General features: G+C 34.4%; 1 protein-coding gene across 1 annotated transcript in view; it reads right to left on the minus strand.

Moving 5' to 3' along the window:
- Positions 1–3,929, minus strand: part of LOC117103034 (serine/threonine-protein phosphatase 6 regulatory ankyrin repeat subunit B-like) — a 12,104-nt gene extending 8,175 nt beyond the window's left edge. The window contains exons 1-4 of the mRNA XM_033243496.1: positions 3,745–3,929; positions 3,072–3,326; positions 2,160–2,324; positions 903–1,044 (exon numbers count right to left, since the gene is read on the minus strand). Coding sequence (XP_033099387.1) covers positions 903–1,044; positions 2,160–2,324; positions 3,072–3,326; positions 3,745–3,754 — 572 coding nt within the window. The 5' untranslated portion in view covers positions 3,755–3,929. The remainder of the gene's footprint in view (positions 1–902; positions 1,045–2,159; positions 2,325–3,071; positions 3,327–3,744) is intronic.
- Between the last annotated feature and the right edge of the window lie 10,891 nt (positions 3,930–14,820).

Raw genomic sequence — 14,820 nt, forward strand, 5'->3', positions numbered from 1 at the left:
TACTTTTTTTGAAACGTTTCTCGTCACATACAATGGATATACTGTTCCACCAAAGTTCCAGATTAATCAATATTAAAATAGATAACATATAGCCCTAGGACAACTGCTCACATTTATATCAGATAAAGGTACGTTATATGAAGTTCAATATTTTTTTTGTATTTCGCGAACACTGAAGGAAGTGTACCCTATCTAAGTTCATGATCGAATGTAGGCCTACTGTAGTAGACCGATATCTGTCTGTCGTCCTAGACAGTTTTATTTAATAATCTTAATTAATAATAAAACGATATAAGAAATGATAATTTTAATGGCTAACTGTAAAAAAGATATAATTAAGCCTAACAACAATTCATAAATTTGCCTGTTTTCGATTTTTAATTTTACTCCATAATTTTTCTAAGTAAGCCAAAGCCTAGGCCTATCCATGGAGGTATAATATCTATGTCCTAGGCCTCTCCTAGTTTTATATTTCTGCTGTCTGTTGGTTTTGATCGTAACGGTGACGATAATCTCGATAAATTATTAATTTAATTCTCAGAAATATAACGTGAGCTTGCGTTACTTCCAATAGGGTTTATTTTTATACGAGTCGTTTTTGTTTGTGTTAATTGGGTTTTCACACTAAGCCTGTTATCAATTCCCCACTACGAAGTGGAGTAGCCCAGGAAAATAATCCTAACGCGTGGCCAACTATGGGATTAAACTGCCTTTAATCGCATCGCGTGGTCCACTCGTATACGCGTTGCTTTATTTTGCGAGGCTCCCTTACAGATATTCATCAGGCATAGTTATGTCAAAAATGTGATATTAAATAGTATATTATATTAAAATAGAAAAAAGAGTGTTTTCGTATAAATTAAGCAAACTTTAATTTGTAGAAAAATCATGGGTCTACATACTGTCTAGTTGGAAGTGGTGTTTTGTATGAAGTCTTCAAAGTGCTGTTCATCGACCTTTGAACTCTGGTTGGTTGATGGGACTTTTCCCAGTTGATTAACTCTGACTTATCTTTACAATGTACACACACAACTTCATTACTATCTGTAAAATGATAAATTTTAAAAGTTATGCTAAACAAAAATTCAACTAACTTCATAGGAAAAAATGAAAGGTTAGTTGAATTACATTGCTGTATGTTTGTGGCAGTGGTGGCGGCAGGATTTCGCCAATGGGGAGGCTGGCTTCCCCGACGAAAAAAGTGGGTGTGGTCGCTAAAAACATTTCGAAAGTGGTCCAGGGACCCCTGAATATACGACAGTTAAGTGGTTTCAAAGGCTTATTTAATCGATTTTAGAGTCTAATAATATATAAAAAATACATATAAACTTTTGTTCTCCCCGACGAATTTTACTCCTTAGTAATATGTATTGCCTGAAAAATTCTAAAATTCTAAAATTTCAATGATGAAAGTGTGACTAGATCTGCATACAGACGATCGGTAAAGAAGAAACTTAATTGTATAAATTAGATTGTACCTTGTTAAACTTGCTGGAATAGACATCTTCTGAGAAGAAACTAAAACAATATACAGTATTTATTCAAATAAAGGCCTCGGGGCATTTATTGTTGAGAAGGGGTTTTAAGGGAGCGTTTAATCGAGAAAGGCATGGGATACAATCATTTAGGAGGCATGTATTGGAGGAAAAAATAAACGCCCCGTGTATTGGAGGAGGCGTTTATTCCAGATGTGGCATCTATTCGAATCAATACTGTATTTGTATTTTAACTATATAGAATGCAGTGACTGTAGGCTGGATGGAAATTTTCCCACTAGCAGCCATTAGCCCTACCCTACATTTTAACCTACGGGCTGCCACTGGATTTGAATACAAATAGCAGCACTTTGAAAATAATTCGCTGTTTAACTTGTAGAGTAAATAGTGAAGTTGTTGCAATGAAGGGGTGATATGTCCGTACTTTGATACACCTGAAACCAAGCGTTTAGCCAAGTTTTGAAGTAGATACAGCTTACTGATTTTTGCAGAAGCCATACAATATATGTTACAGTAATCTGCGTCACTACAAGAGACTTGGTTTCTAAAACATCGTTCTACCTTGTAATTGAGAAGTTATGTACATGGTACATGTAACATTAAGCTGTTGGATGTGAAAGGTAATAGAAAAATAATGGTAGTAAGTACTATTTACAAACTTACAGGCCCTGTTCATAAGCAGTGGATGTCCAAATCTCCTTGCAATGTCCAACACTGTTTCATTTCGTTTATTGGTTAATTCTAAACTACCACCATGCTGGAGGTAGCAGTTGAAACACTTTGCATGTCCACCTGCAGCTGCAAGGTGTCCAAGTGTATTACCATTGCCTGTATAAATGCGAAAATCAAGCCAGTGATGCAGTCGGATTATTTATTCTGATTGTAATAAATACATAGTAAGTAGTTACGAAGCGGATAATGGCCCTTGGTGGCATTTGCAACAATAAAGGACCTTGAAATGTTGAAACCTAAATGAAATTGTTATATTTGGAAAACTGGCAAGCACAAAAATATCAGAGCAAAACAATAAATAAATATGTCAGTAGTTATTGTGTTTTAAGACATTTTATTGGGTTTTAACTTTTGAACTGTTTTTCCTTATTATTTTTATTGTAAATTGTATGGCTCTTTTTGCACCTTCTTGTTTAACTTGGCACTGTATGTATTCATTTTATTTCTTGTCATCTGCCAAGCAATGCAATTTTCTGTATTTTTATATGGAAAAATAAAATTTCTTGAATCTTAAATCTTTGTGTAATCTACTGCCACCTTACACTAATATCATTTTGAATTTACTTCGTTAGCATTCAACATCAAGTAACTTGATTCATACAACATGAAAGTTTAGTTACTTTATCCTGCACTGAGCAGGAAATAATATTACCTCATACCAAGTATGATTATCTTTGAAATGTGGGAAAGAAATATTTCAATTGTTTAGTTTTTGGGAGGAGAGTTATATAACCTTCCACTTACAATACTAACATAGATATAGAATAAACACATAGCAATTTTTCTGAAAAACCACAAATTAAAAACTGTAGAATATAATAAAAAATTTTTTCATGGTCTTACCATCTTTATCATTTGTCTCTGCACCTTTTTCAAGTAGCCAATGAAGGGATGTCATGGCCCCATTCTGAGCAGCACTATGGGCTAATGTTTTTCCTGATGAATCCAAGCTGCTGAAGGCAGCACCATGCTTTACTAAAAAACGCAGGCATTCAATGTGGTTATAAGCTGCGGCATAGTGAGCCGCCATGCAACCTGAATGGTCGCGGATTGATGTATCACAGTCACACTGTAGTAATTTTACCAGACACTCTAAACCTGGTGAGAAAGAAAACCATATACAATAGGCTGTGTTGTTATTGAAAACCATATATACAATACTGTAGGCTGTGTTGTTATTGATTCAAAGAGTCACACTGAAAGAAGACAAATACTGAATAGTTGTTAATTCATAATCTGAGTTTTGACAAATAACATTAAATCACCCCTGGTAACTCGCATTATGTTTTCTGAGGAACATAACATTACCCTGCCCATCAGATTGCTGTGGCTGGAATTGAATCACTTTATATAGCCATAAAATACTGCTTTTAAAGGTGAATTAGCATCAGTTCTTTTTAAAAGCCCATCATGCATTAGAAAGGTCCAGGAGAAACTTTAGTAATACATCAAATTAGTAGCTTGTCAACATCAAGATTTTTCCCCGAAAAAAGAGAGAAATAAAAAAGTACAGTACCGCCATGCATTGTAGCATAATGTACTGGTCGTTTTCCATTCTTGTCACCACTTTCAATATCAACACCTCGTTCAGCTAAGCTCTCTAGGATTTTGGGATGGTTTTTCTGCGCTGCCAGGTGAGCTGGTGACTACGATGGCCCACAAGGGACACACTGCAAAGAAAATGGAAAAGCCTTTGCGCGCGCGCATTTCATACTAGTTGACAACCATAGAGCTATTATTATTATTCTTATTATATCTCTATGTTGACAACAGACTGAGGTCAGGTCAGATGAGAGATGCTAAAAAAGATGTGTCTAAGAGACAGCCTTACACTAATATCATTTTGAAAATCCGTTGGTAGGATTTTCCTAGCTCCTTGTATCTTTGTAAGGAAAATACCTCCTCACTACCTGGCAAAAATTGCACTGCACTTCTGTCAGGGTATAATAAAGTAAAAGCCTCTGGGAAGCTGATGAGCTCTTTGTGCAACTTGATCATGTTTTTGGCCCCTTTTTTTAAGAGCTCCTCCATTCCTATCAAAGGATTTACTTTCAAGGGAAGAGTTGATCCCCTGACACTTTTCAGCACACCATCACGTTAAAAGACCGATCTGTATGGTGACCTCGGGGTTTTTCTCTATTTTCGTTGACACGGCTTTCTTTGTGAATCTAATATTCCTTTCCTTTTCTTTCCTATCTCTGAAAGCCTCAAATGAGAGACGAGCAAGCTTAGGCCTACTTGATGATGGACTTTTATTTGGACTTGGCCGTTTTCGTGTATTAATACTAGAAGTTGAGTCCTCCATTAAAGATTCACCACAAGAATGGCAAAATTTTTTTCTCCCAATCGTGATAAAATAATGAAACATGTACTTGGCAACTGTTTTATGATGATTTTGAAATACTTTCAATAAGATAATTGAGAAATAATTGGAGGTCTTCGTTTTTCGAGTCTTCCGTTTTGTAGACACCCATATAGGGTGTCTATAAAACGAAGACCCTTGAAAATTTCACAAACAGACGCCCAAAAAATGTCGTAAATTTGATTTTGTGACAGCATACATGGCGTATTATCATCAAAATGAACGAGAGAAAAAAATAGGGGTCTTCGTTTTTGGGTCTTCAATCGTCGTTTTATAGACACCCCTTTTTGTTCCACAGTTAGTCATGGCTTGACACTATGATGTAGCCCCTGCATCTGACCTGACCTCAGTCTGTTGTCAATTAATATGAAATGCGCGCGCAAAGGCTTTTCCATTTTGTTTGCGGGGTTTCCTTTTTTTGTTTGCAGCGTTTCATTTTTTTGTTTGCAGCATTTCCTTTTTTGCTTGCAGCTTTTTCTTTTGTTTGCTGATGTTTTTATTTTTTGCTTGCAGCGTTTCTTTATTTGTTTGCTAGTGTTTTTATTTTGTTTGCAGCGTTTCTTTATTTGTTTGCTAGTGTTTTTATTTTTTGTTTGCAGCGTTTCTTTTTTGTTTGCAGCATTTCTTTAATTTTTTGTTTGCTGGTGTTTTCTATTTTTGTTTGCATCGTTTCCATTTTTGTTTGCATCATTTCTTTTTTTGTTTGCAGCGTTTCTTTTCTGTTTCCATGATTTCTTTTTTGTTTGCAGCGTTTCTTTTTTGTTTGCAGCATTTCTTTTTCTTTGCAGTGTGTCCCTTGTGGGCCATCGTAGGTGACCGCCCTCTATTGTCAGCAAGTGTACAGTCAGCTCCTATAAAATGAATTCATTGTAGTGTTGTACTGTAAGCATTATATACTACAAATGTATATTGAGTAGCAATAATCCAATTGTTTTTTTTTACTTATTTATAGAGGGTAACACCCTTACAGCATATTCTAGAAGATTCAGGGGTCCTCTGAAATAAATTAAATAATTTGTTTCGCTTTCATTTTATTTACTCGATCAGCAAAGAAATGATCGGTGCCAGCTTAAGCAAATGAATCCCTATAACACTTTAAGTCAGCTTCCCCCTCGTGATGCTTTTATTAGTCTGTTTGTCTGATTACGAGGCTTAGGGAGTGGAGATGTTTTTAGCAGTGAAAAAATATACTGTGCTGTCACAGGATTTGAACACAAGACCCTGAAATTGGAAGGCAAGCACCTTAACCACCAAGCTACATCTCCATTCCGCAATTATTGTGTAATTAATTAATTAGATTTATATTTTGGAGTGTAAAAATTCATATTTAAATTCTACATCTGAAAACAAGGTACCACTGAAAGCTCTGTTTGAATTGGATTAATTTTAACAGCACTAGAAGCAGTTGGTGCATCGGTTGTGGCTTGGACTCCCAACCTCGAGGTCGGGGGTTTGAACCTCTCGCTGTGCAAGTCGCTTGTGTCCTTGGGCAAGGCACTTTATCAATAAGGAGGTGTGTCACTTTAAAATCGTTTAATATAGCAAATTTTGTTTATTGTCTACATTGATTTAATTGTGTCGCAACATTTGATGAAACATAGTTACCGGGTCATGCAGTTGGACATATTATTATGCATACTCAATTAAAAATGAATTATTCATTATTAATAAAAATCAAGTGACTAAGTTTTTACATCCTTGGTAAATTTTAGGGCAATATAAATCACCAGTTTAAAGCTATACTTAAGAAATGAAACCTACAGCTGTCTCTTATACACATCTAGATGTGTATAAGAGACAGCAAATTTACTGCAAAAACCTTACAACAATGAGCAAAGGGTAGCAAATCGACTGTGTCATGATCAATGATTGGGAAAACTGTCTTGAAGACTAGTGATTACCATGACGCAGTACTCAAACATTGCATTGAGTGTTTTTACAGAAAGAGTAAAATAAACAAAGATCAATGGCTTGGAGTGGTTTTGCAACACAATGCACTTAGATATACCATGGAGGTATACCTCCATGGACATACACAATAGTTTTTCAGGACAAAAGAAAACAAACAGTTTTTGCAGCCTGTAGCTGCTCTCTCTTTTTTTCCCCCAAAAAAAATCAGGCTTAGTTGTCAGTGAGTATCTAGCTGCAATACCAACTACATTATAAAAATAATATTACAGAATATGTTATAATTGTTGCTATATTTATTTTCAACATGTATAATTTTAGCAGTGTGTATGGAAATTGTTGAACTCGCGCAAATACTACATTTGAAATGATGAAGTACGATGAATAGTTGTGTTTGAAGAATTTGTCATGAGTTTACTATTCTGACGCCGATAGCATCGTCAACTTTAAAAACATTTTGGAAAGCTTTTGAGGGAATACACATTAACCACTTTTTTGGTCGGTGCTGACAGATTAAATTTTGTTATGTTTTCATCTAGCTTAGGCTATGGCATAGGCCACCTTACACAGAAGGCCACATCTAAATTTATTCCTTGATCAAGTTTTTTACTTTTCTTAGCCTTGATTTTTGGACTCATGCCCTAGGTCTATTTTTAGACTTGTGTCAAAAAAAGTCTATACACCAGCAAATCTGGGTCTTTTCCAGCTGAAAAGACTCAGGTCAGAAGTTCCAAATGACATGAATTTCCTAATTGGCCATCACAATGTAAAAAATTAACCATGATTCTCATCATCATCAGTGACACATCATCATCAGTGACACATGGTATTGTTAATATACGACACACCCTTCACTCATTAAAACTACAGGTATCTTGAATCTTTACCTATCAATATATAAGCAGATAAAAAAGCATAATGTTTGATTTACAGAATAAGAATCATTAAACTACAATAAGCCGCTATTTATTAAAATGAATAAAAGTGCAATTGCATCGCATTGATTGGAATGGCTTCTAAATTCTTGCAATTCTGGCCGGCCCTGACTTTCTGCTGGCGCCACTGCTTCGTACAGTGCGAAATCTTGTTTTAATAACTAACTTAATTCTCTTCAATGCAATATCTTGATATTCATTCATTATTATTGTTATTTTCATTATTATTACTTTTTTTATTATTATTATCTGATTTATTATTATTATTATTATTTTTGTCATTATGTCTTTGCCTTTATCATTGTTTCTCTGGTAGGCATCTTGTACAAGGACATGTTCCTTTTATGTCTACCAAACTCATTACGTTTTGAGTGAAATAAAATTATGAATTATGAATTATGCATATGGCATTCAGCAAACTGTGTTTTGACCATATGGCCTAGGCCCTGTCTCTTATACACATCTAGATGTGTATAAGAGACAGGTACTGTACCTATTGGCTAATAATCTTGAGTTCTCCATGTTAATTACATTATATGTAAATAATAGTTAAAATAACTAAAAATGCTCATTTTACGCAGAGCAGTAAAAGCATACTGTAGCCTCCCCACCGTGCATATGATTTTTCTCTGAGAATCAGACTAATACCAAACTTTAGTTATCAGTTATTGTGGTAACTAACAAACAATTTACTACCTACGACGACAACATGAGGACAACCACATGAAGAATATTTCTTGAAGGTTTGCATGGCGAGTATCAATAAACATATAACACACTTTCGGTACACCATGTGTAAATAAAATAAAAGAATATGGTTTTTATTAAGGTAAAAACCACTGGTTGGTTGTCTCGACGTTTCGGTAAGATTGCTCTGACCGTCACCAGGAGAATGATAAAACATTAAGAATGCAGGTAAAGTCAGAAGCCTCCACGGAGCTTTGGAGGGCTTCTTCCCCCAGTGCCGGCTCTCACCCTCTGGATCCATACCTCGAGCAAAGCCCCAATACTACTGACATCAACTTTAAGCAAAGCTTCACACCACTGACATATAGTAAAACATCAGTACAAGGAAAAGGGGTTGGTAGTAGATAAACATTTAGCAACAAACAATATGTACCTGCAATAGATGGATTCACCTCAAGACTAGAAGGTCTAGAAATTCCATTGCGACCTGTTAGCAATGATGGTGATCTAGACAACGCAGAAGTCTCCAAAAGCTGTCATGCAAGCGCATGTACCTTATCATCAGCAGGAGATTGCCATGACGCCGTACTCAAACATTGCGTTGAGTGTTTGACAGAAAGAGTAAAATAAACAGAGATCAATGGCTTGGAGGGGTTTTGCAACACAATGCACTTAGATACCATGGGTATACCTCCATGGACATACACAATAGTTTTTCAGGACTAAAGAAAACAAACAGTTTTTGCAGCCTGTAGCTGCTCTCTCTTTTTTTCCCCCAAAAAAAATCAGGCTTAGTTGTCAGTGAGTATCTAGCTGCAATACCAACTACATTATAAAAATAATATTACAGAATATGTTATAATTGTTGCTATATTTATTTTCAACATGTATAATTTTAGCAGTGTGTATGGAAATTGTTGAACTCGCGCAAATACTACATTTGAAATGATGAAGTACGATGAATAGTTGTGTTTGAAGAATTTGTCATGAGTTTACTATTCTGACGCCGATAGCATCGTCAACTTTAAAAACATTTTGGAAAGCTTTTGAGGGAATACACATTAACCACTTTTTTGGTCGGTGCTGACAGATTAAATTTTGTTATGTTTTCATCTAGCTTAGGCTATGGCATAGGCCACCTTACACAGAAGGCCACATCTAAATTTATTCCTTGATCAAGTTTTTTACTTTTCTTAGCCTTGATTTTTGGACTCATGCCCTAGGTCTATTTTTAGACTTGTGTCAAAAAAAGTCTATACACCAGCAAATCTGGGTCTTTTCCAGCTGAAAAGACTCAGGTCAGAATTTCCAAATAACATGAATTTCCTAATTGGCCATCACAATGTAAAAAATTAACCATGATTCTCATCATCATCAGTGACACATGGATATTGTTAATATACGACACACCCGGAATCACTCACTAAAACTACAGGTATCTTGAATCTTTACCTATCAATATATAAGCAGAAAAAAAAGCATAATATTTGATTTACAGAATAAGAATCATTAAACTACAATAAGCCGCTATTTATTAAAATGAATAAAAGTGCAATTGCATCGCATTGATTGGAATGGCTTCTAAATTCTTGCAATTCTGGCCGGCCCTGACTTTCTGCTGGCGCCACTGCTTCGTACAGTGCGAAATCTTGTTTTAATAACTAACTTAATTCTCTTCAATGCAATATCTTGATATTCATTCATTATTATTGTTATTTTCATTATTATTACTTTTTTTATTATTATTATTATCTGATTTATTATTATTATTATTATTTTTGTCATTATGTCTTTGCCTTTATCATTGTTTCTCTGGTAGGCATCTTGTACAAGGACATGTTCCTTTTATGTCTACCAAACTCATTACGTTTTGAGTGAAATAAAATTATGAATTATGAATTATGCATATGGCATTCAGCAAACTGTGTTTTGACCATATGGCCTAGGCCTAGATTCCCATCCTACCACCGTAGCCAAAAATAGAACGGTTGATGCATGCGAGATATTGGGTGTATGTAATAGCATTATATCTTACTTCAGGTAGTAAATTGTAGGTGGCTACGGTGATTGCAACATATTTTTAACACACGATGAAGTTAAAATAAAACCTACGTTACCGAAACATACGTTACTGTAGTATTTACTAAGCCCTACGTAAAATTAACTAAAATCACGACAACGTTGACATGCTTTGTAAACTGCCATTTGACGTTGAGGGTGTGCGGTTGGCAACGAGACACTCTTTACTTTGCGGCGTAGTAGAAGTAACGTGTTGATATTTCTGAAGAAACCTGACTAAAATTTAGTTGAAGATAAGGCTTTTGTCATTTCTTTATAACTTGATATTTTTATACAATAGTATCTGAAAACGTTGAAGGACTATTTGTTTTTACTAAAATAAAGTTTTCAATCAAGAACAGTTTCCTTGGGAGTGCACTGATTGTTAACCATGTGATTAGATCGTAACGTATGTTTCATAATATTGTAACGTAATGTTTCAATTTTCAATTCACTAAATTCTTTGGCCTAGTATACTATTTTGAGAAAATTAGCCATTGTAAGCATGCACCAAATATTCCTTAAACATACAAAGATTATATTCCGTAAGTAAGATTGATTTAATGATAGACACAAATTATTTACCACATACGGTATAATGGTAACGTAGGTTTCGTGTCTCCTCCTCTTAATTAAAAAACTTTCTTAAAATAAGATGTTAACAATGTGACAATTGCTTGTTGTTTAATCATCAACATGTTTACTTGAAAGTTACATTTGACATTGAATTAGAATCTGAGCTTTTCGATTCAATTTCTTCTCTCTAAACGGGAACTTTAGGTACCGTAGGAAGTAACGTAGGTTACGTGGCTGTATTGGGATTAAATTTGATATCTTTGGGTTTAATTTAATAGCAACCCTATTTGTTAAATACTTTTTGTTAGCTTCTTATAGATATCATAACAGTATATCACCATGGATACAAGAGCTTAGATTCAAGCTGACTAAAAAGTTAATGAAATTATGTGGTCTTGCGTTTAGATTGCAGATCTTAAAGTTCGTTGGTAGCATGTTTATCTATGCTTAAATCCTGGGTGTGTTTTTGAAAACAGGATTATTTTTATTTGGTTGGTTAAATGTTGGTATCAAATACTAAATGTTTTCGTAGATAAATGTTTTTGACAGGTTGAAGATGTTGGCACTTAACAATTTCGGAATATTTTTAATCATGAGTGCTTATGTTTGTTGGAGATGTAACATACGTTACACTTCCTCGTAACATTCGTTATCAGTTTTGACTGGTACATTTTTGAATATTTAACTAAGAACCTTTTTATTGCATGTTACAAGACGTTCATACAAGTGGTATTATCTTTTGGTTCGTAGGGCCTAACTAAAGAGTTTAGAACAAATATCATGGGAATAATATAAAAAGTATACGGTATGTGATATTTATGCATCTACATTTAAATTTACCATCACAAAAATACAGTTTACTAAATAAAAATATGCAAAAGTGCCCAAAAAGTGTAATTATAGGAAAATTGTCTGCACACTGTTGTGGAGAACAACAGTGAAAGTGTATTTGCGATGCGAATTAGTTACCATGAACATTTTACATGAGAATTTTATTTTATAAACGCATCGTAACATAGGTTTCATGAATGATTATTAACTGTTTCCTATAAATGACAATGTTGGTGACAAAAATAAAAGTTGACAAGATTACGTATTCATATTTTTCTGAATCATTATTCAATTTGTCATAAATAATTTTTGAGTTATTAAGACAATTTTGATTTTACTTTTTTTTTCGAAATTTTTGAAAAGTGAATTGGCAGTTTTTAGTGGTTTTGACCTACTAACAGTGAACACTGTTTTGCATCCATTCTAATACTTATCAAAAGAGCTTTCAAGAAGTAGGGCCTAGGCCCTAGGCTAGGCTTAGTCTTCCTCATTTGCATAACTATATAATGAGTGAATAGGAAAGTAGCCTAGCCTAGCCCTAGCGGTGTTCGATCATTTCGGCCGCCGCGCCAAATGTATGGAACGCCAAAGGGGCCACCGAATACACAACAGCCGCTAATGAGAAGAACGTAGTCATACATCAGATACGTCAATAACAAAAAGGGAAAAATATGTAAGCCTAGGCCTACAGTGAATAATTAAGAATTTATTTACCGGTATAAAAACATAACGTAGGCTTACTATTATAAAACAAGAATTTTAAATCTAGGCCTATATTTTTTTAAAGATACAGTAAATCATTATTATTATCCCCAAAACTTAGAAATACCGGGTTGGTGTCCGGCGGGGTATAGTTTCATTGGTAGTTAAAATATTATGTTTTTGTTGTTTGCTTTAACTCATTTTGTTTTCAATAATTTTTTCTTTTCTAACTATGTATGGTCTTGCACGGACTTGATGAAAAAACACTCATGGGTGATTCAAGTGTCTCCGTGTTTTGCATAAAGTATATTATGTATTGTTATTATTATAGAATGTGTGTTATTAATATAATATAGGCGCCCTATGACAAATAAGTAATTATTATGTATTGTTAGTTTTATTGTACATCCTCCGATATGTTTTATGTATAATGTGAAAATTTTTGATGTTGATAGTGACGTTAGATTTTTTTTCTTGCATGATACGGTAATAAATAAAAATGTGATGTAATTATGCGGCTGTATAGTATACAACTTTGTTTCGTCACTTCTTGAAATATGTTTAAATTTTTTATTTATTTTCAATGTTGAAAATTGGTGAATAAAATGAGAAAATATTTTACACATCTTGCGCCTTGTGTTTAACCATTTCCGATATGTTTTATGTACAAGGTGATTTTCTAATTAAATACATTTGTTGATTTCGTTTGATGGTTGAGGTGACATGAATAAAAAGGGGAAATATTTACTGTAAACACGTTATATCATCATTGCGGACATATAAAATCCGCATACGCCTTAAAACTAAAAGAAAATGCATACGTTTAGAGTCCGTACTGAGCCCAAAATCCACAATGAAAATAACGTGTTTGTATACAACTTTATTTCGTTTGTTGATATGTTTGAATTTTTTTTTTGCGTTATGACATGTTATTCACGGAAAAATATTTACTGTATAATTTATATATATACTGTATTTATATATATTTATGTATATATATATTTATGTATATATATATATATATATTTATGTATATATATATATATATATATATATTTATGTATATATATATATATTATGTACAAAATAGATACCGGTATGTTTTATGTACATAATTTATATCATCACTTGTTGATGTTTGAATTTTTGATTTATTTTTCTTCCGTGATGAAAATGAACATAAATTGTAGCGTTAGAAGCTCTACAGCCTAGAGAGGCCTCACCTAAGAATAGGCCTAGATAAGAAGATTAAGAAGAGCAGAGTCTGAGAAGAGGCAGCCTAGCCTAGCCTTGCCTAGCTAGCCTAGGCTTAACTACTAAGGGAAGCCAAAAGGTTACATTTAATTTGCAAAAACATTACATGGTAAGGTCTACTGAGAACTACAACAAGGCCCCTAGCTAAGGCCAAGGACCGATCTATAGACCTAGGCCTATACCTTCTTTCTGATCCATATGTAAACACTGGTAAACAGTAAACCATCATCAAAGTACAAAGCCGCAAGTAAGGTGTTGACTCTGTTGCTAGGGAAAACAATGGGCTTATTCGACTGGTTCATTTCGTTGAGTACGAATTTTTCATTCGACTGATTCGTATTAATAAAAATGGACTTCGAAAGAACGAAAATTAACGTAACCGGAATGCGATTGGTCAGTTTAGCAACACTATAATGCGTTAATATAATTTAGATTAAATTTCAGAAAATAAAAATTACTATATTTACCCACATTGAAGCAAAAAAATAAGTGTAGGCTAGGCCTAAGAATTCAAAAACTGGATGAAAATATTTTTTTTTTAACGAAAAACCCATAGGCGTAATGCCACAATCCGAAGCAGCCTTGATTACGGCCGCGTGTATCGCGGTATTTTGTCGAGTGTTTACCAGTTTTCTATTAGACTGGTCATCTTCGTTAATTTTACCACTGCCCAGGTGGGCGTGGTTTAACGAAAACGATTAGTCGAATACGGCTTTCTTTATTAGCGCCCTCTACTGATCTACGAGGTGGTTTTTTTTTTCAGTCACACAGCTTCCTGCCAGGGTTGCCATTTGGCCTTTTTGACGGCCAGATTCATCAAATCTGGCCGTATAAAAATTTGCCTGGCCGTAACGTTTGAAAAGTCACGGCCAAACTATATTTGGCCGAATTTTTGAATTAACATTTGTTTTTTTTTTTCAATACAGGCCTAATATAACATAGACTTTGTTTTGGATGTGTTGTTTTTGTTAGCTTAAATTCTATATTTGATTCAAATCACAGTGGTGGATGGAGGGAGGGGGTTCGTCCCCCCCCACCCTCTCTGTGAAGAAACGTAACAAAATACTATGGGTCCTGGCTTACAAAATTTCATGCTAACTAGACGCGGATCCAGACCTTCGCCCACTTCGCTCAGGCGAAGGTCAGGGTGAGAATTCAAAATAAAATGTTGACCATTTATTCCAACAATCATACTTACTTTCCTTGACACTTATTTTGAACATTACCATTAGAAAAATGTTTAAAAATCCACACTATCCTATACCTTACACTTTTGAAC

This window comes from Anneissia japonica, unplaced genomic scaffold (assembly GCF_011630105.1).
Source record: "Anneissia japonica isolate Jap-2015-1 unplaced genomic scaffold, ASM1163010v1 scaffold8218_len373358_cov135, whole genome shotgun sequence".
NCBI lineage: Eukaryota > Metazoa > Echinodermata > Crinoidea > Comatulida > Comatulidae > Anneissia > Anneissia japonica.